This window comes from Manis pentadactyla, chromosome Y, assembly GCF_030020395.1.
Source record: "Manis pentadactyla isolate mManPen7 chromosome Y, mManPen7.hap1, whole genome shotgun sequence".
NCBI classification, from domain to species: Eukaryota; Metazoa; Chordata; class Mammalia; order Pholidota; family Manidae; genus Manis; species Manis pentadactyla.
In genome coordinates this window covers 35761750-35784348 of record NC_080039.1, presented here as the reverse complement: position 1 = coordinate 35784348, position 22599 = coordinate 35761750, and the positions used below count along the sequence as shown (strand labels likewise).

The 22599-nt window shown below is 56.2% G+C and overlaps 2 protein-coding genes and 1 long non-coding RNA gene across 12 annotated transcripts in view; 1 reads left to right on the top strand and 2 right to left on the bottom strand.

Annotated features, from left to right (window-relative positions):
• The window catches only part of LOC130682170 (dehydrogenase/reductase SDR family member on chromosome X-like), a 108319-nt gene extending 93351 nt beyond the window's left edge, over nt 1–14968 (bottom strand). For 2 of the 3 annotated variants that reach the window (XM_057496323.1, XM_057496325.1), the window contains exon 1: nt 14835–14968. In XM_057496323.1, the coding sequence (XP_057352306.1) occupies nt 14835–14943 (109 nt within the window). In that variant the 5' untranslated portion in view covers nt 14944–14968. The remainder of the gene's footprint in view (nt 1–14834) is intronic. The other variant, XM_057496324.1, reaches the window with a different exon arrangement.
• On the bottom strand, nt 6174–14974 carry LOC130682169 (E3 SUMO-protein ligase ZBED1). 7 transcript variants are annotated; one of them, XM_057496316.1, is made up of 2 exons: nt 14835–14974; nt 6174–9198 (listed from the first exon to the last, which is right to left on the bottom strand). In XM_057496316.1, exon 2 carries the CDS (start codon nt 9143–9145, stop codon nt 7061–7063), a length of 2085 nt encoding a protein of 694 aa, XP_057352299.1. In that variant the 5' UTR covers nt 9146–9198; nt 14835–14974; the 3' UTR covers nt 6174–7060. The 7 variants fall into 7 exon arrangements, with proteins under 7 accessions (XP_057352299.1, XP_057352300.1, XP_057352301.1 ...); XM_057496317.1 differs by having other exon boundaries at nt 6174–9195; nt 14835–14972; XM_057496318.1 differs by lacking the exon at nt 14835–14974 and adding an exon at nt 14401–14627.
• Nucleotides 13778–22599, top strand: part of LOC130682171 (uncharacterized) — a 32334-nt gene continuing 23512 nt past the window's right edge. Inside the window, exon 1 of one of the 2 annotated variants that reach the window (XR_008995430.1) lies at nt 13778–14396. This is a non-coding gene — a long non-coding RNA (uncharacterized LOC130682171). The remainder of the gene's footprint in view (nt 14397–22599) is intronic. The other variant, XR_008995429.1, reaches the window with a different exon arrangement.

The window sequence follows — 22599 nt, the reverse complement described above, 5'->3', positions numbered from 1 at the left end:
AAGGTGGGATCTGCTCTCTGAACATACAGCCAAAGGAAGCCTGGGTTGCGTAGCATCATCAGCAGGGCCCTGGGCAGGGGAAAGCCATCTGGGCCAGAGGACACAGGTAAGGTGCCCACCTCAAGCCAACACGTGTGATGGCTGGGATGATGGCCTCCTCATGGCGGGTGGCTATCATGCCCACCTCATGCCAGCACGCTTCTATGCCTCAATGAACTAGTACAGAATCAGGCCAACTACAGACGCGCTGGAACACTGCAGTCGGAAAGGAAACGCTGGGGATGGCCGAGAGGTCCGACACCTACTGCACCTACTAACTTAGCCTGTGGGGGCCGTAAACCTTCCGTCCGGAAGCCCCACCCTTGAGACGGTAACAACTCTATCCACACCAGCAAATATAAGATGCCCACACGTACCGCTGCAGAGACGCCTCCCACAGACAGGGTGGCTGTGCCTCCCCTTCTGCACCCGGAGCTGGTCTTAAATGAGGCAGGGCTGGGCAGGGCCGGGAGAACTGGGGCAAGGGACGCCTGGCATAAATGACCAGCCCACTGTTGGCCAAGCTCTTTGTCACACTCCACATGCACCTCGGGGTCCTGGCTCCCTGCTTTCTGCAGAGGCCCAGGTGAGGTCCGGAAAGGACGTCTCATTTAGGAGCTGCCCCAAGGCCTGGGCTTCAAACTGGACTGTCCCTGGCCAGCAGGAAATGTTTCAAGGGCCCGTAGGCCCCGGACGCCGCCTCAAACAGCAGGTAGAGCACACACACGGCGAGGACGCTGCTTTGCACAGGTTTGCATCCCAGAGAGACCAGGACATCATGTGCTTTCCCAAAAAGATCACGGTAGCAACCAAGAGGGCCCTCAGTCCATGGATGGATAAATAACCCGGGGTCCGCCAGGCAATGGAATATTACCCAGCACTTTAGAGAAATGAGCTGTCGAGTCAGGAAGAGACGTGCAGGAACCTTCAATGCACAGCAGTGAGTGGAGGAAGACAGTGTCAAGAGACCACGTGCTGTGTGATTCCCACCCTATGACATCCTGGAAAGGGCCGAGCTTCGGGGACAGTATAAGATCCGTGGCCACCAGAGACTGGGGGAGGGAGGGATGGACAAGTGGGGCCCAGAGGACGTTTAGGGCAGAGAAACGACTCTGTGTGACACTATACTGATGGATACAGGTCATTACGCAGTTGTCCAAGCCCACAGAATGAACACGCCCAGACTGGGATGGGTGGTCTGAATAAAGCAGGTGGCCCTGTGGTGGGCCTCATCTAATCAGGTGAAGGGCTGAATAGCACAAAAGGTTGGGAGAATTCAGTTTCTGTCCACTTAACCTGGGATGTCTACCTTCTCCCTGCCCTCGGACATCACTGCTCCTGGTTCTGGGCACTTTGGACTGGGACTGGATTATTCACGGGCCTTCCCGGGCCTCCAGCTTTTAGACGGCACATCACGCCTCTTCTTGGCCTCCAAGGATTCATGAGTTAATTCCTCATAATAAATAAACACATCCAGACAGATATCCAGGCATCTGTGTTAATGAGGGTCCTCCAGGGCAACAGGAGAGGGTGCGATGTATGTAGATAGGGAGATAGACAGGTGATGGAAGGCGTCATTCCTAGAAGGGCACCAACTCTATCACGGGGACCCACCCTCACTACCTGATCCCCTCCCAAAGGCCGAGGACCCAACATCCTCCCCGTGGGAGACACACAGCCACACAAGGCCCCTGGGAACACATATTCAGGGCCCGGCAGGCTCACACCACCTGCTCCGGAGGCAGCCACTGAGGGAGGTCGGCGGTGAGGGCGAAAGGGCAGTAAGGGCCTCCTGCAGCACCGCCTGCTTCCTGCCAGTGGTGCAGATGCCTTCCCTGCACGTTCTGACCCCCAATCCGGCCATAACGGACTGTAGGTGCACCTCCTGGGACCCCTCCTGCCCCCGTCCTCAGCCCTAACTCATCCCGACGCCCCACCAGCGTGGCCCAGAAAGGAGGACAAGGCCAGGAGGGGCACAGCCAGCCCGTTGCCCTGACCCTCGCCAGCCCTCCAAGGGGGTGTCCCTGGTGCGGGGCCCCCACCATGCAGGCCTCTGCTCCCAGGACCCTCCTGCCCCCTGGAACTCTCCCCCTGCACCCCGCACCCTGCCCCAGCCCTGCCTGGAGAACCCGCACCCAGGCTTCACAGACAGTCAGAATGGTTGGGCTCTGCCCTGACGAGGCCCCCACATCCCCAAGCAAGCCACTGTTTGCACTGCCTGCCTTGTACAGGGCCCCCACACTGGAGTCATGGCAGGCGGCTGGGTGCGGGGTCTGAGTGGCCCTAAGGGGATGGGGTACCTCCCTGGCCAGGTGTGCAGGAAGGACGGGCACCACGGCAGCCTGGGAGGCAGAGGACCCGACACGCAGTGCACAAGATGCTCCATCCCACTGTCCTGGGCAGGAACGTGCGAGGTGCGGGCCTCAGAGCCCCTGCGACGTGAGGGGGCTGGGCTGTGGGAATCCCTCGGTTCCCCCCAGCCTGTTTTATAGCGCAGGTAACACTGTAAATCCAAGCCCCGAGAGCCGGGGGCAGCTCTCCTTTCAGAAAAAGCCTTAACTCAGAAAATTTCACATAGAGACTAAAAGCCCAGTACCTTCAGTTTAACTGTAACAGCATGACTGAATGGGTGGGTGATAGAAAACAGATAGATAAATACAAAGGTGGTAAACAGGTAGATGATAATAGATAATAAACACACATGTAAATATGGACAATAAATAGATGATACAAATAAGATACCTAGATGATTGACAGACACATAAAGGGAATATAAGAAAATATATAAATGTGAAATAAACAGTATGTATATACTACATATATATATTTATGCACATACATATGTGCTATTTATATATAAAGTATCAATTGCAACCATGCTTTGAATAAAGTTTAGTGCAAATATAACAACCTGGGCATTGATGTAATTATATAAGTTGAATCACGATGCATCTAAATATAATGCACAATCATACGTAAGTTAAAACACTGGCTGACAGCAAAGCAGGGGTTCCCAATTCTGTGCACGGATGGGCTCTCTCTGCCCTGTCTAGCCACCAATCACCACCTCATTTCCTCGAAAACCCCACCATGACCTTCCCAGAAACAAGAGCCTCAAGATGACTCATAAAGCCTGGCATCTGGGAACTTCAAACTGAATCTCTGATGAGAGGCATCTGGTGCCCCAAACTCAGGAAAACGGCCCCCACAAAGTCCCCGGTGGAGTCACGGGGTTCCATCCTCCTGACGAGCAGATGACTGCCCGTTGCTCCAAGGAAATGTGTTGAGGAATGTGCTCCCCACAATGTGCCATGTGCTCCCTGAAAAAGGCATGGCTGTCCCATCCCCCTTAGCCAAAAGTCTAATGAGTTTGGGCCAATCGAGTAGCTGAACCGACCACCCGGAAAGCAAGAGGCAGAAAATGCTTCCTTGCATGGTGTGTCTCCTTAGCAGGCATTTTGGTGGCGTCCCAGATGTATATGCAGAGCAGATGCCCGCCCAGGTGTACAACCCCAACATGGGGCCCCCACCCTGGGGAACAGGGTAAAAAGCTTGGATGTGCACAGGCACCCAGGGGTCCAGTGAGAATGCAGGAGGTCCCAGGAGGCCCCCAGCCTGCATTTCTGGCAAGCAGGGCACCTCTGTGCTGTGGCCGCCGGCCATCAGTTGAGAACCAGGGTCTGCAGAAAGGGAGTCCCTGGCCAAGGAGGAGCCTTCCAGGGTCAGGACCTGGACTTGAGGTCGTCTGAGATTCAAGGCCACGTGCAAACAGGATGGAGGTGGCTGTGTGCCTAGGGACCTCGGGTGAAGGAGATGGGTCTGGAGGCTCCCAAAACCAAGCAGGAGATGCCATCCACCTGCAGGGCACTCGGCTGCCAAAGTTTAGAGGTTAGCATGAGGGTGAGTCCGGCTGGGAGCCCAGCCCCCACGTGAGATGAGTCAGGAGTACAGAACGGCCTGTGCATCCAGACAGAGCTGCAAACGAGTTCCGGGGACCCAGACAGCTCTGAAATATCAAACTCCGTCCATTCTGAATTCAGTCCAACTTCCGGGACAGAGACCCAGGGGGCCGCAAGTTCCCGAAGAAAGCGTTTCCACATATGGGTCCAGGACATGTGCAGAGGGCACCCCAAACCAGGAGAAACGGGCTCTCAGCCCACGGCATCACCCTGCACCCTAAGGGACATCAGCACCTGGTCCCTCAGCCCCGTGATCTGTCAGCAGGTCAGGCTGTGCTCAGACGGGGCTGCTGGGCGTGGGGTCTCACGGCAAAGACCCCTGGCAGTACCCACCTTCCCGAGCGGGCACACGCCAGGAAGACAGAAGCCTGGCCTCCTGTGAACCCTGAAAGTAACCTGGCCAGGGAACAGAGTATTAATAGGGGACCCAATTAAAGGATTCAGGAAGACATAACTCCTGAAAGTCAGGGCTGAGAGGGCCCCCTGTGACTGCCCCTGCTGGCAGCCACTTAAACGCTAAGAATCCCACACAAACGGACTTGATGCCATCTTAGCTTCCTGCCTTCCCAGAATTCACTCAGCAGATTAACAGCAATAGCCAGAGGCCATGAGGCCACAGGTGAGGCCACACTAGACAGATCACACGCAGGGGCCTGCACACGCCTGCAGGAGGCAAATGCACGTGTGTAGCCAAATGTCAGCCCCAGGACCAGCAGCTGGGAAGGCCGTGGAGGCCCCATCACCCAGAACATTCCCATCCTGGCGTGGGACCTCATCAGAGATTGCACACCTTGTGAGCTCACGTACGGAGGGACAGCTCCTCGCAGCTGCACGAACTGTGGCTTCCCTGCCAGGCTGTTAACGGACCATCCACAGGACACAGGGACGTCCCCTGGCCATCGCAGGATGATTCACGAGCACAAACTCAAAGCAGGCGGCTCGTACAGGGAGGCACACGGTGCCGGGGCCCGAGATGTGCACAGTGCCTCTCAAACCTGCACAGCTGTGCAGACTCCGGGGCAGAGGGGAGAGAGCAGAGCTCCTCTGACCAGTGGACCAGGACCCACGTCGGGCCACTGCAAGCCTCGGGCCAAGGCGGGTGGCCTGGATTTCCTGGGACAGGTATGTTCTCATGAGTTCTATGCTTCCAAATGGTTGAACCGAGACCAGAGGAGCAGAAATATTTCACAACACAGAAATGACGTAAAATTCAAGTGTCACATTTGATGCCCACGTAAAATTCGAGTGTGACTTTATGGGCTCACGGCCAGGCCCACATAAGAAAGGGTCTTGGGAATCCCGTGGGCCACCAGGCCACAAATATTTACTGTCTTACTGACAAAGGTCTGTGGTTGCTGCTGGGCAGCTGCCAGAAGCCCCAGGATTCCCTCAACACCAAGTATCCGGGAACCAGATGCATGTCTGAAATCAGACCCCGGATTCAAGGTGTAGCCGCAGTCCCAGCCTCCCTGGGCCTGACTTCCTGTGCACAGCCTCCGCCCCCCCGGCTCACCAGGCCCCACACTCAAGAATAGGGGGCCGCTGACGTCCTGGGGTCTGGCCTCCTGCCCTTTGCCCCCTTCCCTGCAAACACTAAGAAAGCCTTGACTGAATGTGGCTGCTGCATTTCCCACCCTCCCTGGGCCTGCCCCGAATGCAGAGCTCACACTCAGGGCCCTACAGACAGATGTAAGCATAAAACCCCTACCATCCTGGATTAGGCGAGCGCCGGGCAGGCCCAGATACGAGAACTAGGTACCGGGTGGGAACCAGGTCTGCACAACCCCATGTGAAGGATCAGGAGGACATCTACATACAGGCGAACGGAGGACGCTATGGAATCACCAGTCCGCATGACCAGAAATGAGCCCATTTAAACTCAAAATGCATGCGAATGTTAAATGCCAGCAACACAGGCAGGCCAGTGCAAAAGCAAAGGAAATCACGGCTCCCGGACCTTGCACGACAGTACCCCGTGGGCGAATTTACTGATATCGCAACGCAAACCCATCCATAAAATCAGCATGACTGAGATCATTTCCAGGGACCCAGGACACAGGGAGACGGACTTAATTCTCCATGGCCTGGAAAAGTTTCTGAATGACAACAGGAAACCTGCCTCGTGGTGGGACGGCTTACACACAGCGTCAGTGTGAGAAACGCACGTCAGACGAATAAATTACGAGATCATTTATTTCTGGGCCTTATGGAACAAAGTCAAACCCGAAAGCGTTAAACAGATACCCAACTCAGCGAGGAGGAGGCCTGGTGGCCCATGGGCTTCGTGAAAAAGGCAAGACTCGCGGAGAGGCTGGCAGCCAGGGCGGCACACAGTTTCACAGAGTCAGAAAAAGCCAGCATGTTTAGGAAATACGCGGGGGGATGCCTTTGGCGTCATAAATGTGGGACCTGCATCTCGGGGCCTGGGAGCAGAGAGGGGACACGTCTTGGAGACAGTGCCGCTCGGCCCATGCAGCGGCCACGCTCCGGGGAACACGCAGAAGGTCTTGAGCTAGTCCGCGAATCGCTTTCCTTTACAGAAGGCGGCCCACGGCTTGAGATGGGTCCTGCCTACTCCAAGGGCCTCCCAACAGACCATCCTCTCCACGTGGGGGTGTCCGAGCAGGGGGGGTACCCAACACGGGCCTTGGCCCTGCTGAAGAAAGGCCAACAGTTAAAATAAAAGTCGTTCCAAGCTTGCCTCCTACAATCTGCTCACTGTGGCCAGAGAATGTTTCCCAGAGCTTCCTAGAGACCAAGTTCCCATTCAGGTGAACAGGTGGTACACGTGTCTTCATTCAATTGACTTGCCTGCAGGTTGCACACGGCCTGGGGCAGGAGGCAAGGGGGTTCATCCATCCGTCCGCAGGTCTGGTATTTTTCAGATGTAACCCAGACCCTCCTCCCTGGGAAGAACTCGGCTTGTTTGGGAGTAGAGTTATGCACACAGCTGCAAGTCCACCACGAGATTCCTTCTCCTGGTGTCTCCCGGTGCCGGCCAACAAGCCAACCTACGGGGTCGGGGTTTTCATCAAAGCGTCCCACAGGGAACCCCGTGGCAGCTACATGAATCCGCCATCCCGGACCCCGAAGAAGGCGCCGTGCACAGCATCCCCCAGGGGGAAGCCCGGTTCGTGGTACAGGCCCCATTCCCCCTCATCTTCATCCACTGGCTCGGCCTCGGCGCCGCCACGCAAGTTCTCATACAAGAAGATCTGCTCATCCACATGCGCCGGCGCCAGCCGGTTCCGCTTGGCGCTGACCACGTTGGCCGAGGAGCCGAAGAGGCGCTCGGGGAAGACGCGGGTGGGCGCCACGCACCAGTACTTCTGCAGGACCCGGGGCAGCACGGGGAACAGAGCCAGGCGGTCGGACCACCACTTGAGCGGGTCCTCGCCGAGTCCCAGCACCTTCTGGGACTTGAAGTTGCTCAGCTCCTCCACCACCTGAGCGTGCCACTCCTCCTGGTCGTCCACGCCGCCCGTCTGGCAGAAGATCTCGGCCAGCATGCTGTTGATGACGCTGGTGGGCGGCGGCGTGGACGCCAGCCCCGGCTTCTTCGCCGGGGGCTCCTCGGGCGGCGTGTAGATCTTGTCCTCGGGTGGCCGGTAGCTGCCGTCCTTGATCTTGTCCAGGAGGCCCTTGGCCTCCTCCACCACCCTGTTCTCCACCTGCTGCCTCTCGAACGCGGACAGGAAGGGCAGCCTCTTGTAGCGGGGGTCCAGGAAGGTGGCCACGTTGAGGAACATGTCGATCTCGGGGGTCTCCTGGTAAGTCTTGATGAGCTCCTTGGCGATCACCTCCTTGACCATGCTGATCTCTTTGGAGTCTGTCTCCTTGACGTTCAGGGTGGTGTTGAGAAGCATGTGCAGCAAGGGCTTCACCATGCTGATGGTTGGGTACTTGGAGGCGGACAGCACGTCGGCCACCTGCTTGAAGGGCTGCAGGAGCTCCACCAGCCCCTCAATGGTGCTCCACTCGCTGGCCTCCAGCATCAGGTGGTGGTTGTTGCTGTCCTCCACGAGCACGCCGGCGATGACAAACTGCTGCTCCCTGAGACGCTGCAGCATGGCGAGCGTGTTCCCCCACCAGGACACGCGGTCGCTCACGAGCATGCAGTGGGCCACGTGCTGCTGCTTCTGTTTTGCGTAGAGCATGTACGTGGCCACCGCGGACTGCTGGAAGTACTCCACCAGCCTGCGGCAGCGGGCCACCAGCCCGCCCAGCTTGGGCAGCTGCAGGGCCTGCTGGATGCCCGCGTTGAACGTGTGCCCGAGGCAGGGCATTTGCACGGAGATGTCCAGCAGGGAGCAGGCCTTCACCACGTCCTTCCCGCAGTCCGAGGTGGCCCCGGACACCTTGGTGCTGATGCCCCACTCGACGAAGGCCTCGTACAGCACCCGGGTGACGGTCTCCGCCGTGTTCTCCTCAGGCACCTCGAACGTCTTCAGGCAGCGGGAGCCCACGGACAGGCAGTGGGCCGCGCCACCGGCCAGAAAGTGCGCGGCCAGCGTGACATAGGCCCTGTTCTGGCTCTCGCTGTGCCACGTGTCCGTGGAGATGCCACACCACGAGGCGTCCGAGAGCTCCTTGAGGACCACCTCGCGCACCGCGCCGTACTTCTCGGGGATGGCCTTGCTGCACAAGAACGCGCGGCCGGGCAGCTCGTACCTGGGGTCGGCTGTCTTCAGCAGCGCCTTGAAGGTGGGCTCGTCCACGATGGAGGCGGGGTACAGCCCCTCGCAGACGAGGCTGACGACGGCGGCCGTGAGCTCCTGCTGTCTCTTGCTCTCCTGCCCGTGGCCGGCCTTGGCGACCAGCGGGTCCTGCGCGGCCTGCTGCGAGGACTCGGGCTTCAGCTTGGAGAAGGCGGTGGCGAAGGCCTCGCGCATCTGCTCCGTGTTGCTCTTGACGAACTCACAGAACTCCTCCGGGTGGTTCTTCTCCAGGTGGTAGGACAGGTTGGAGGTGTTCCCGGAGTAGGCGATCTGCGCCATGCAGATGCGACAGTAAATCTTCTTCCACTGCAGGATGCATCCCTCCGCGTCGGTGTCGAAGCCGAAGTACTTCCACACTTTACTCTTGGCGCGCGGGTGGGCCACTAGCTTGAGGTCCGTCGGGGAGGCGTCCAGGCCTTTGCTGTCCATGGCTCCTCGGCCGCGGCCGGCCTGCGGCCCCCGTGCTCATTCCTTAGCACCTGCTAAGAAGCAGCGAGAGAAACAGCGTCAGATGGCACGCAGGCACGCGGCCCTGAGCGAGCAAGCACGCAGAAGCCGGCCTGCCGTGACACCAGGGCACACAGGACCCAAAAGGCCACCAGTCTGGGTGCAAGGCGTCTGCCGAGCGAAGGGGAGAGTCTGACCGACCGGCACCCTTTTCAGTCCAGGCCGGTCCTAAGGAGGCGGCGACTCCATGCGTCTGAAACCATGCACTGTTTTGGATTTCTTTGCATGACTTAAAGAACTTCCTCACGTCAGCTGTGTGCCTCCGCCTGCTCTAAGAGGCCGACCCAGCCAGCACCACCAGCCGGCTGGGGTCGTTTCCGGGGAAGCCACCTGCTGGGTGCGTGAGCTCACGAGCATACCCCCACGTTCACGCACTGCCACGCCAAGAACCTTAAACCGCGTTGCTACAAAAACGCACGGCGCACAGCTCAGCGTGGCCAAGCCATTCAAGATGCAAAAGCGAGGCCTTCATTGGGCCCAAGGGGTCTTTACGTGGCCAACGAGGCACTAAAGCTTTTCCCAAATTTTACGGGTTAAAATGATGACATTCTGCACGTTGCACGCTTTAACATGGGTGTACCCCGCAGAAGGTGACCATACTGGAGCGATAGATTTCTCCATCCCTGGAACGTGCCCAAATGCCCATCACAGAAGGTGACATGTGGGCAGTCACATGCACATGCAGAAATTCACATCTGCTGCACACAGGTGCCAGCATCGTGCGGATCTCAGCAAGGCCGTTTTGGGGACCGACAAGTCAGCCCCCCCAGGATTCCCACATGTCCAGTCCCTTGGCGTTGCCAATCAGGGCTGGGATGCCCAAGAAGTCACCTGGATTTTCATAAAAGGTGTCTTAATTCTGGAAGCTTTCAACCCACTGTTGAGCACTGGGTGGGGGAGACAAGGGGGTGGCGTAAAAAGACAAAGTGCACTAACCAGCCATTTTCTCAGCATCAGGAATATGTTGAGAGCCTAATCTTGATAAGGACTAGGGTGGGTTGAACAGTATCCCCAAAATTCATGTCCTTCCAGTACCTGGGAACAGGAACTTATCTGGAAACAGGGTCTCTGCAGATGGGATGGAGGGAAGGATCTGAGATGAGGTGGTCCTGGATTGCAATTAAGGGGTGGCCTTAAATGCAATGAGGTTTCCTCCTAAGAGATGTAAGAGGAGACACACAGAGGAGATGCCACATGGAGATGGAGGCAGATACAGGAGAGATGTGGCCACAGGCCCAGGGCCGCCTGGAGCCCCCAGACACTGGCAGAGGCAGGAAGGAGCCTCCCCTGGCGCCTGTGGAGGGAACTCAGCCCTGCCCCACCCGGACCTCAGACATCTGGTCTCCAGAGCTGGGGAGGGTGATTCCTGTGTCTTAAGCCACCTGGTTCTTTGTTAGAGCCGCCTCACATCACTCCAAATGACAAGGATGGAACAAAAGGTATCAAGGGTCCCCATCTCCCTCGGTGCCGGAGAGGAGTCTCTGAATGCCCCCAGGTCCTCACAGTCGGCCATGCCATGCTGGCTTGCAGTCCACTTTTCAGGGAGATGCCACAACGGGCCGGGTAAATGGTAGCCATGGAGGAGCACAAGGACATCGCTGCTGTGACCAACTCCAGATGACCCAAGAGTGTGCAGGGCAGATGGAGGGCATCTGAGACAGAAACAGGAGCCCCCCAAGGCTGCACCGTGTGCAGCCATATGAGGGAAGAATGGGGTACCTGGATGCAGAAAAGGCAGGCAAGGTCACGGGTCGGAACCCTGACCAAAGCAACACAATTGGGTCTGTCACTATTATCAGTACTGCAATGTACGACTTATTTATTCCTATTTACTTATTTATTCACTATTAGGATTATTATTATTCAGGATGACTATTAGGATTGTTATTCTGGCTCTATTATCTTGATTGATATATTATTACTATGATTCGTTTGGCTGTTAGTATTTTATTATCATTTCAGCTGGCATTATAATCATTATTGTTAATATTCTGGCTGATTTTTTCACTACTTTTATTATTATTTTGGCTGAAAGAGATGTCAGCACCTGGAGAGGTTTTGCGCACAAAGCATGAAGGGCCACTGGCAACGTGGCTGCATTCAGAGGCCCTCCGCTGGGAATTGTGCCCTTCACTGCAGACCATCTCAGGGACCCCCAGGGAAGAAGGCCATGTGTGCCAGGGGGGCTTCCCATCAGCACAGCCAGGCAGAGGGCCTTCCACTGGGTGTCCATGGTCTGGGGCAGGCTTCCAACAGGGTCACAGACAAAGGTTTCTTCTGAGCAGCCTTTTACCAGGTATCCTTAGAGGGCCTGTCCACACACCTCTGGGGGACCGTCCCCAAGACCTCCCAAAGGTCCCGTTGAGCGCCTGCCTTTTCCAGTGATGGGTCTGCTGAGAGCAGCCCGGTCTTCTTGACCCTTTTGGATCCAAACATCCCCCAAAACGTGGGAGGAAGCAGCAGAGGGCACAGAAGGTAATCCCAGAGCCTGTCAATGACTTACACCACAGCCACTCTTTCCACAAATGTTTTCCATTTTGCAGAATATAGTTATTCTTTGTATGAAAAAAAATAATGCTATAATTTTTGGCTGCTATGAGTAATGGGCAATTGGCTTGTTATGGCTATTTTACATACAGGTTTAAGTACATTTTGAATTTTTATTTTAATGCCTAAGAGGGTAAACACGGACAGGTATAATCCCATAAACCAAAGGTCTAAAGGAAGCCTAAATTGATGACGTTTGAAAACTTCAGTTAATACAATGGCTCATGTGCATAAAACCAATGAAAAGTAACTTTCTCTAAAACCCGGTGCAGTTGACCCTTGCACACCAGAGGAGTTAGAGGCGCTGACCCCAAGCCATCAAAAATCCCCATGCAACTCTTGACTCCCCCAAAATGTAACTACGAATAGCCTACTGCTGAATGGGAAGCCTTACGGATAACATAAACAGTCAATTAACCCATGTTTTGGATGGTATATATATTATATACTTTTTGCTCGTACAATAAAGTAAGCTACAGAAAGGAAAATGTTTTATCAAATTGTCACAGATCTGGGGAAAGATATTGGTAAGAATGTTTGGTATCTTGATCTGGGTGATGGTTACATGAGGGCATATGCATGTGAAAAGACATCAAACTGTACACTAAAATTTGTGCATTTTTGGTATGTACCTCCAAATAAAAAATGTTTTTAAGTCATAAAAATAAAAAAATAAGAAAATAAAAATAAGCATTAAAAAAAAAAAAAACTGTCACACATCTCCAAAAACACCCACACATAAGTGGCCTCATGCCAAACCCAAGATCGCCTGTTGTTCACAGAACTGGAGCCCCCATCCTAAAATAGCTTTATAAGAGAGCTGGCGGACATATTTTGGGGTGGGTGCTCACTCTACCTATACAGGAACGAACGACAAGTTCATTTTCCGTGCCAGAAAGCCTGCCTCCTATTTCCAACAGCACTTTTAAGGACAATTCTGGGCAATACCAGAACATGATTTCCTCTCCTTTTCCAAACTCACGCACACATCCGAGAAACTGAATTTACAACAGCAGTGGCACCAGAGGGTCCTAACGCAACAGGACAACGTTCAACAGGTTCAGGCCTGTGTCTGAGTTGAAATGTCCCATGAAGACGCTGAATGCAGTACCGAAGTCCCCTATTTTAAACATCTGACCAACAGCCACACGTCTGGGCCATGTGGATAGAGAGAACGTGAATGTGGAACTGACCTGTCGCTCAGAAAGTCTCCCTTGCCTTAAAAACCATCTCTGCAAAAGTAGGACCGACATCCATCATGAACGCGTAACACTTTTGGGTTTAAGGAACAAATTTTGATAAATGTTAACATCGAGGACAACATACATTAGCATGTTACTCCTCCTTTCTTCCCATTATCTAAGTGCAATAACTGTGCATCGTGCCTGCCCCTGCACATTTAGGAAACCTGGTCGTTTCCTAAAGGTTAAGAAAATGAAAGGCAGCTACTTTGCAGGGTGAAATAGGGAACGGAGCCTTGGTTACTGTTTAGCTTGATGCCGGGGGCGAAGTTCAAAGGCTCCTCCCAAAAGTTAAGTTCAGTTAAGAGCAAACCAGAAAGAACTCAAAAGGGAGGGGAAGGTGGCACTTGGAACTCTGACCTCCAGCAAGATAACAGAAGGTATGTCTCCCCAGCTGTACCCAGAATCATTTAGAACGCACCAGGCAGGCGGCGGTTTGCTTCCAGTCAGCTAGAGACTCTCATGTTTACACACAGTGAACGCCACCCAAAGGCGTGGGACTAGGCACAGCCTTGGGCACATGACTTCATGGGCCATTTGCATGTTAACGCCTTTTCGTTTTTTAAATCAACAAGTGGAAAGCGGATTGCAAGCCCCGAGTTTAGGAGACGCACCGCCACCCAGCTTCAAGAGCAGCAGTTTGCTGCAGTCACGTGGCACCGAGTTTCAATCCCATTCTGCAGTGATTCTGTCTTTTCCGCGAGCATCTGAAGGGCTGGGTAACCCTCCCCACCACCCCCACCAGCACCTCCACCACCACCACGGGCGAAATCCCAATTGCTCGGGTGCACATTCCCTCCACGGTCCCAACGCTCGGGGACGCCTGCCCACAGTCCTGCCCTGTTTACATGCACTTCCTGCTCCGAGGGGCACGTGGCCCCGGCCACCTCCAGTCCGGGCCTCCAGCGCCTCACAGGCCATTCGGTCCCAGTCCTTGTCAGTGCGTTAAAAATACCAACTTGCAGTTATCAGAATACGAAAGGCTCAGGCGCCCTAACACCGGGCTTCACTTCCCTGCACGGCTCATTTTTAAGTACCTAGTCCTACCCGGAGCTGCTGCTGCCCGCAGAGGGTGGCCCGGGCCCCCACCCAGTCGTGGGGAAACCAAGGCCTCGAGAGGTGCCCACCGCTTGAGGGGCGCGGAGCGGCTGTTCCGGGGACCGGCGGTCGGAGGGCAGGTCCGCCCACTGCTCGGGCCGGGGGCGCACGGCGTGGCCACCAGGTACCTCACTCTCCCCTGGCGCTCGGTACTTGGTTCTGGCAAAGAGCTACTTTTCACCCAACAATACAGCGTCCCCGGGGGTCACCCGCGGCGGGGTGAGGGGCGTCCCTGCACCCGGTAAACACACAGCTGCAGGGCGCGTGAACAGGGGCAGCAATGGCACGTACGTACGAGCAGGGCGGAGATCCGCATCCCGGGGTCCCGAGAGGGTCCCGACGCCGGGGTGGGGGTCCGAGGTCGTCGAGGGGCTCCGCTGACGGCCCCCGGCTCCGCGCTTCCGGCCTGCGGGGCGCCCTGCGCGCCTCCTTCCGGGAAGGCCGCCCGGCGCGACCCCGGGCCTGCAGGCAGCCCCTCCTCCGCGGGGCGCGCGGCTGCAGGACCGGCGGGGGACGCGGCGCGCGCGGGGACCCGGGCCCGGCCCGGAGCGGGACGCGCGAGCGGAGACCCCGGCCCGGGGCGCGCGGGGAGGAGCCGGCGGGCGGGGGCGCGCGGGGCTCTGGGGTGCTCGCGCGCCCCCGCCGCCGTTCTGGGGAGCGCCGGGCCCGACCCGCCGCCGACCCCCGACCCCCGACCCGCCGTCCCCCCCGCCCGCCGCCCTGACCTGGTTCCGCGAAGCCCCCGCGGCAGCGGCGCAGCAGCTGCGCCACCACCACCGCCGCGCCCGCCGCGTAGACCCGCAGGGCCGCGCGCGCCGCAGACAAAGGCGACATGGCTGCCCGGCCGCCGCTTCCGCGCCGCCCGCGGGATCGCCCGGACCGGCCGGGGAGGCGGAAGCGCTGCGCTGCGCGGCCCGCCCCTCCCGGGCCACGCCGCCGCCGCCGCCCAGATGGACCCGGGCCCGGACCAGACCCTGAACTGGACCTGGAACCCTGGCCCAGACCCCCAACTGGACCCAGGATCCCGACCGGGACCCAGACCCAGACCCCGAACCGGACCCAGGATCCCGACCGGGACCCCGAGCCGGACCTGGGACCCTGACTCAGACCCCGACCCGGACCCGGGACCCTGACTCAGACCCCGAACCGGACCCAGGATCCCGACCGGGACCCAGACCCAGACCCCGAGCCGGACCTGGGACCCTGACTCAGACCCCGAACCGGACCCAGGATCCCGACCGGGACCCCGAGCCGGACCTGGGACCCTGACTCAGACCCCGAACCGGACCCAGGATCCCGACCGGGACCCCGAGCCGGACCTGGGACCCTGACTCAGACCCCGAACCGGACCCAGGATCCCAACCGGGACCCCGAGCCGGACCTGGGACCCTGACTCAGACCCCGAACTGGACCCAGACCCAGAACCGGACCCAGGATCCCAACCGGGATCCCGACCCAGACCCCGAACCGAACATGGGACCCTGACTCAGACCCCAAACCGGACCCAGGATCCCGACCGGGACCCAGATCCAGATCCCAAACCGGACCAGGGACCCCGACCCAGACCCTGAACCGGACTCGGGACCCTGACTCAGACCCCGAACTGGACCCAGGATCCTGACCGGAACCCAGGTCCCGGACCCACACCCTGAACCAGACCCGGGACCCTCACCCAGACCCCAAACCAGACCTGGGACCCCAACCCGGACCCGGGTCCGCAACTCAGACCCCGAATAGGACCCAACACACCAGGATCCAGACCCCTGCCCGGACCCCAGGCCCAGACACGCACCAGACCCAAGACACATGCCTCTCCCCCTGCCTGCATTGCAGACCCCAAACCCCGCCCAGGCCCAGGCTCCCGCCCACAGCAGACAGAGCCCGACCAGCCTCCCCACCCCAGCCCAACCTGCCACCCGCCTGTACCCGTGTCCCCCATTCCAGCCTGGACAGACCCTGGGACCCTGCTGGTGCTCTGAGACAGGCACCCCAGACCATAGACCCCACCCCCACTCCATTCTGGGGCCCCCATGTTACAGAGTCCAAGCTCGGGCCACTGCCCGCTGGACAGGCCAGTAAGTCCAGACACGACGTGTTGGGGCCAGGAAAGACACTTTATGGGGACAGTCCGCGAACAAGGAGATGGTGGAGCAACTCCTAAAGCCCCGTGTTAGGGAGCTGGAGGGCGCTGAGGTTGAGAGGTCACAGATGGCTGGAGACCTCTGGGTGCCAGAGAGTCCAAGGACAGTTGTGAAAGTCCGTGTCCCTGGTTAGCTGACTCTTGGCGATATGAATCTGATCACGATGTTCCCGTAAATCTTTGACAGGACATCATTATATTTATGCATATTTCCCTATCTCCTTGGGAGAGACACGTTTGGGGTAAGCTGTTTGCGAAAAGGAGCTGTAAGAAAAAATTTATCTAATGATTAACATATCTGCCTGCAGGGCTGAGCAGAAATTATTCAACCCAAAGGTCAGGGCAACAAAGAAAACATGCAACACAGGGGCAGCCATACCAAGCTTGCATTTGCCCCATTACACTTAACACCTGCTGGGCTGTCCAGCACCCCTCCCACGCCCGGGCAGCTACCCCCACGCCCTGCCAAGATGCAGGATGGAGAATCCCCACCCTGACCCCACCAGGGCCTAGCTAGGACCCAGGATCACACAGTCCTGCACAACCCTTCAGAAGGCTGACCCCACACCCGTAGGGAGTGGAGCCACCGGCCCTGGCTGTAAGGGCATGTAGCCCAGCTATAGGGGGCGACCCTCCGCTGAGGCCGCCTGGAGTGGGTTCCCATCTAGATCCCGGGCTGCTTGGTGCAACCCAAGGCTGGCTTAGGAAGGACCCCTCTGGTCTTTGCAACCCTCTGTCCTGCAGAAGAAACGGGGGCCGGGAAGCCTTCCCAGGATTCCTGGAAGACAAGGGGGTGTCAGGCAGACTGGCCTGGCCAGCTATACCCAGCATACAACGTGAGGGAAAGACACAGCAGCCATCACCCACCCTGAAGAGTTTCCCACAAGAGCCGTGGCCCACCGTGTCCAAATCAGAAGGCCCTAGAGCCAGGATTCTAGGAGTAAAATCCACCAGGGCCCTCCATGCCCCTCCTTCGTGAGAGAGGAAGAATTTCTGGGTGTTTGTCCAAAGCAGAAAGGCGAGTTGCCAGGCATGTTACCTGTGGATGCAAAGCCAGGCCATCTGTCCCCTGGGGGCAAGACCTAGAACCCTTCCTGCCTCATCGCCCTCCAAGTGTCTGTATTTAATGTGGTTTCTGGAGCTGTGGATTTAGGATTCCAGCTCCATGGAGGTCTGCTGTTCAACATCTCAAAATCAAGATATCCACCCACTGGGCTCCCACAGGGTTGACTTGGGGGAACCTGTTTCCAGTCTCATTCAGGCAGCTGGCAGAATCCAGTTCCTCAGGGCTGTGGAGGGGGAAAGTCCGCGTTTCCTTGCTGTCTGTCAACAGGGACAGCCCTTGCCTCCCAGCGGCCTCTCTCTGGTCCATGCAAGTGTCCCCTTCGTCTCCTACTTGGAATTTATCCAACTTCCCCTTCTGTCTCCAGCCGGATGGAGTTCTCTGCTTTCGAGGACGCGTGGGATTAGAATGGGCCCAGCAGGTTAATCCAGGGTGGTCTCCCTATTTTGAGGTCCATACCTTAATTACACCTTCAAAGTCCCTAGTGCCATATAATGTTGTCTGTTTAGTGTCCAGGGCATGCACACATTTGGGTAGCTAGTAGTTGGGTTTACAAATTCCTGTCCCTTCAAGGGCTTTATGGCTCCCACTAAGGTAGATTCACCTGGGACAACCAAGGGCTGAAAATCCTCTCTGGAAAAGGAAGGGAGGCAGAAGAGGGCCCCAAGTGGGGGCCCAGCAGGGTGGGGGAGCAGCCATCTGATTGACCCAGAGCCCACATCACCATTGCTACCCAGCACCCTTCGCACACGGCAAGGAGCTCACAGTCCTCCTCAGGGTCTGTGATGGTGCTTTCAGTGTCACTTCCTACAAATCCGACAGAAAAACAAGAATACAATCATGATGAATATGAATAAGGCACGCTCCTTGGCCGTCTTACCAGCACCGTTGTAAAATACAATTTTCAGTATTTTTTTTTTAATGGAAAAAGCCATGGTGTCCATCAGGCAGCCCTGGAGGGGACAGATCCTGAAACATCCCTGTGGGGCAGTCATTTCCGAGAGGTGGCGGTCCTCGGGGAGGGTTTGGTGGGGCTGGCTTCGTTCTGAGCAGCAGTGTGGCCAGGTCAGGGCCTGAGTTTGAGTAGGAGCACCTTTGTGTTCATGGATCAACCTCCTGGGGACAACGCCTGGTCATTCAGTGGCTCCCTCCTGCCAGTGTCCCTGCAGTCGAGAAGCCCCAGTAGCAACCTCGCTGGTGTCCTAAGGAGCAGGGCGACCACCCTACCCTCTGGAGACGGGGCCTCTGTCTTCTTCCTCATGCAAACAGTTATGTTTTGCATATAGGAGATTCCCCATAAATACCCAGGGCTTAGCTAATACAAAGAGTACGTAATTCACCATGACGCTCCAGCCCATCCTACAGGTGATGCCCTTCCTATGCACCAATATTTTCTATTTCAGCATTTAATTCCTCAAAGCCACTGGGCCCGTGGCTGGGTATCATGGCTGTGTAGGTAAAGGCTGTCTCCACAGCAGGCACAGACGAAATCCTCATAAACATGTGCTCTCTGCATAAAACTGGGTGGTCCCAGTGGACGTCAGAATGAGACCGTGAATGGTATTGAACCGAATTATCCACGGTCCGTCCGTCTTATGTAACACGTCAGCATCTTAGATCCCTCCAGCTTTTACGGTGTCTGTGTGTATCTGTAAACATCCCTGTACAAAATCCTCAGGGTGCATAAAGTCATGAGTTCAAGAAAAAGCCAGCATCATTGCAGAGTCATGTCCTGTCTTAGGTGGCATTCTCAACCATCGACCCTCAGGGCCTTCTCTATCCAGAAATCGTAATTCTGTGGGCACGTCTTAAATAATCACACTTCCCAATGCACAACCTGGGCCACGGCATATTTCCAAAGCGGGATGTAGTGAAGCACCTGCCTCCGCCATATCCGTAGCTCCTAGGGGTGCACGTGACCTTGCTCCGTTCAGTTCTGTTACAGGTCTTCTTAGTGTCCACGGCACACACTGACCATCAAATCAGCATTTTCAGCCCATCTTCTCCCACTTTGTGTCCTGTATGCATTCTCTTCCTTTCGTCCGCATTCCCTTTTACATCTAAGAAGTGGGCCCAGGGGTCAGAGATGCTTGGCCGGTGGAGAGCTCTGAGGGAGAGACCCCTGGGTCAGAGATGAGGACCCCTCTGCTGGGTACCAGAGCTGAGCCCAGCCTCCTTAGCTTGGACATCATCCTGTGGGTCCGCACAGTCATCCCTTCTGTTGCCATCCTCAGTCTTGTGTGGGGTGGCAGGTGGAATTGTGTCCTCCAGAAAGGTGTGTCCACATCCTAGCTCTCCATACACGTGGATCGGACCTTGCTTGGAAATGGGGTCTTTTGCAGACATCACCAAGGTAGTCCTGGACCCCGTATCAATGACGGGGGTCCTCAGAAGGGCTGAAGGTTTGGAGACTGACCCAGAAGGATGAAGTCCATGTGAGGAGGTGGAGATGGGAATGAGAAATCCATGCACAAAGGGACACCCGGATGGTGGGCAGCCCCCCCTCCCCCAGAGCTGGGAGAGCCTGGAATGGATTATCTCTCAGACCCGCCAGAAGGAACCAGGCCCCCTCATGCCTTGACTTCAGACTTGTGGCTTCCTGGCGCTGCGACAACAGATCTCTGTTGTTTCAAGTCACCCAATGTGGGGTGCTTTCTCAAGAGAGCCCTAGGCACCCAACACAGATGCCAAAGGGGGAAAAACTCCACTTACCATTCTGCCAGACACAGTTTTGAGCCCTCAAATCCTTACATATGAGGAAATAGGACCCATGCGCCCTGCAGACCCCCAGGTTTATCCGCAGACATTTGCATTATCTGATGAAGGCGTGGATTCCATTGACACTGAGCCGGAATGTCCTCCGGAGATAACCTTATTGGGGTCGTGGAGGTACCCGAGGTAGTTGCCCAGCAGAAGGAGGAGAAATGGGCAGGTGCCCCTAGACTCGCAGGGAGACAGGCGTCCCGCTAAAGCCTGGAGCAAGCATTTTGGCCTCTTGATAGGTGCAACATTTAAGTATCTGACTGATTCCTTCTCATGAATGATGAAGCCAGAGTTCATTGGGATTGTTACCTCTGTACTCTGGGGTGTGTGTGTGTGTGTGTGTGTGTGCGCGCGTTTCTCACCATCTCTACTTCACTCTGGGTGCAGGAGGGATTTCCCACACTGGAGTCTGGGGGTGACCAACATGATGTCACATGACATCAACTGTTGTGTACTCAGAGCCCTGGGCAGGAGGGCTCCTCAAATGACAAATCCACTTGGGGCTGCACTCGGGCACCTGGTGACCCGCCCCAGGGACAGGCTATGTAGCCCCAAGAGCATGGCCTTGGGTCTGATGGGAGGATGTGACAGCTTGTCCGAATGCTTGCATAACCTGGCAGGGAGCTAAAGCCAGCTGTTCAGGGACAAACAACCTTTTGTAAAAGCCTGGCCCCCAGGATAAGGAGGGTCGTGTGTACTCCCATAAGGTGCCTGGTGGCCCTCCGAGCTTCCCCAGACATCCACATGGTACTGAACCCTGATAGTATGACTGGGAGGGTGGGCTCGGTGTGCAGCAGGGAGGGTGAGTCCCAGGGTCTCACTGACATGCAATCCCAGGAGGGACCCACAGGGAGGCCGAGCCCAGGGGCAGGACCACCTGGATGTGTCCTGGGAGTCCTGGACAGTGGCTTAAAGCCTGTGTCCTGCAGGGATGGTGCACACTTGCCAGAAATTTTTTGTAACTGAATCCAAAACAGATTTATAGCAGAGTCCAAGCTCACACCACTCCCTGAAGGACATGCCAATAAGTCAACAGGCAGGGTGTTGGCGAAGAAAGCTAGTTTATTCATAAAGCGACTATATTTGAAAAGCCAGCAGTCCGAGGAGATGGTGGGCTCATATCCTAAAGCCCCACCTTAACCCAGAATTGATTTCCAGCTTCTTGTATGCTACAGAAAAGGGGAGCAGCAGGGGGCTGAGGCCGGGACGTGACAGACTGCAAACCTCTGATGCCAGCGAGGGTCTGAAGTCATTTGTGAAACTCAGTGTCCCTGGTCAGTTGATTCTCGTCCACCCAGGTCTGCTCATGATGTTCCCGTAAATGTTTGACCGGGTGGCATTATTTGTGTGCATAGGTCCCTCTCTCCTCCAGGGAGGCAAGCTTTGGGTGAGGGGCTGCGTACAGAACTCCCCAGCTATGAGCAAAATTAGTCTGCATGATCCACAAGCCGACGTGCAGGGCTGCAGGGCAGAGCGGGAGCTGTTTGACCCAAAGATTAAGGCAGCAAAGAGGACAGATAAACTGTGAAACAGAGATGCCAAGCTTGCTTTCTGCCGTTAGAGTTTTATTCTGTGTCCTTCCACGGTACCCCATAACCAGACCCGAGCAGCTCTGCGGAGTTCTCTGTGACCTTATGGTGCATCTTTGAACCTCAGGTGATTTGGGGACCCCAGGGGTTGCATATGGCATCAGAAGTGGGGGTGGCCTTGGAGACGTTACACGGGGGTTGTGAAATTATATTCCAAGAACCTGAGAAGTCCCCATATTCCTCAGGAGACGGCTTTGTTCTCATGCATGTGGAACAAGGAATAAAAAGGCATGTAGGGGAGAAGGTCCTCCCAAAGTAGCCCTTCCCCACCTGGTGTTCATCCAAGACAAGGCAAGACCCCGTGACCTCCATCCTCATGACCATAAATTCTCCTCTCTCCATGTCAACCCTCCTGGTGTTTCTCACCCGGAATCTCAGGGAAGGCTGGTCACATTCTCATGTTCTTTGAGAATCTCTGCGTGACTCTGCTTACAAAATTAGAAGCGATGAGCCCTGTAGAGATTTTTGGTTTGTTTGTTTGTTTTATGGGCCCTTTGTGGACCTTAATTCTGGAAGCAGCTGTCAGGCACCCTGTGTGGTGCCTCTGTGGGTGTACACGGAATACCGGGTGTCTCTGAAGTGTCTGGGGGAAAGCAAGAGAGGGTGCCTTTGAAATCTGTTTCTGAATCTGCGATCGCATCTTATTTTCTGCCCTTGGGATGAGCAGGACAAAGCAAGCCCCGTGCATCTGAAGCCGCCCTTAGTGGACTGCTGGGTGCGGTGTGTTCTGCAAAAGGGGCTGTTGTGTGAGACGCCGTGCCGCCAAGACAAGACACCGAACCCCACGTAAAATCCTCTGCTTGCTTTCATTGCAAGTGTGCATTAAACAGCTAACGGTGACAGCGCATTTTAGTTTCTGCCCCACATTGTTTTCTGAAAGTCGGGTTTTTAATTTCAATCCTGTTGGCTTTTAGCGCTGACCGTCCCGCAGGCGA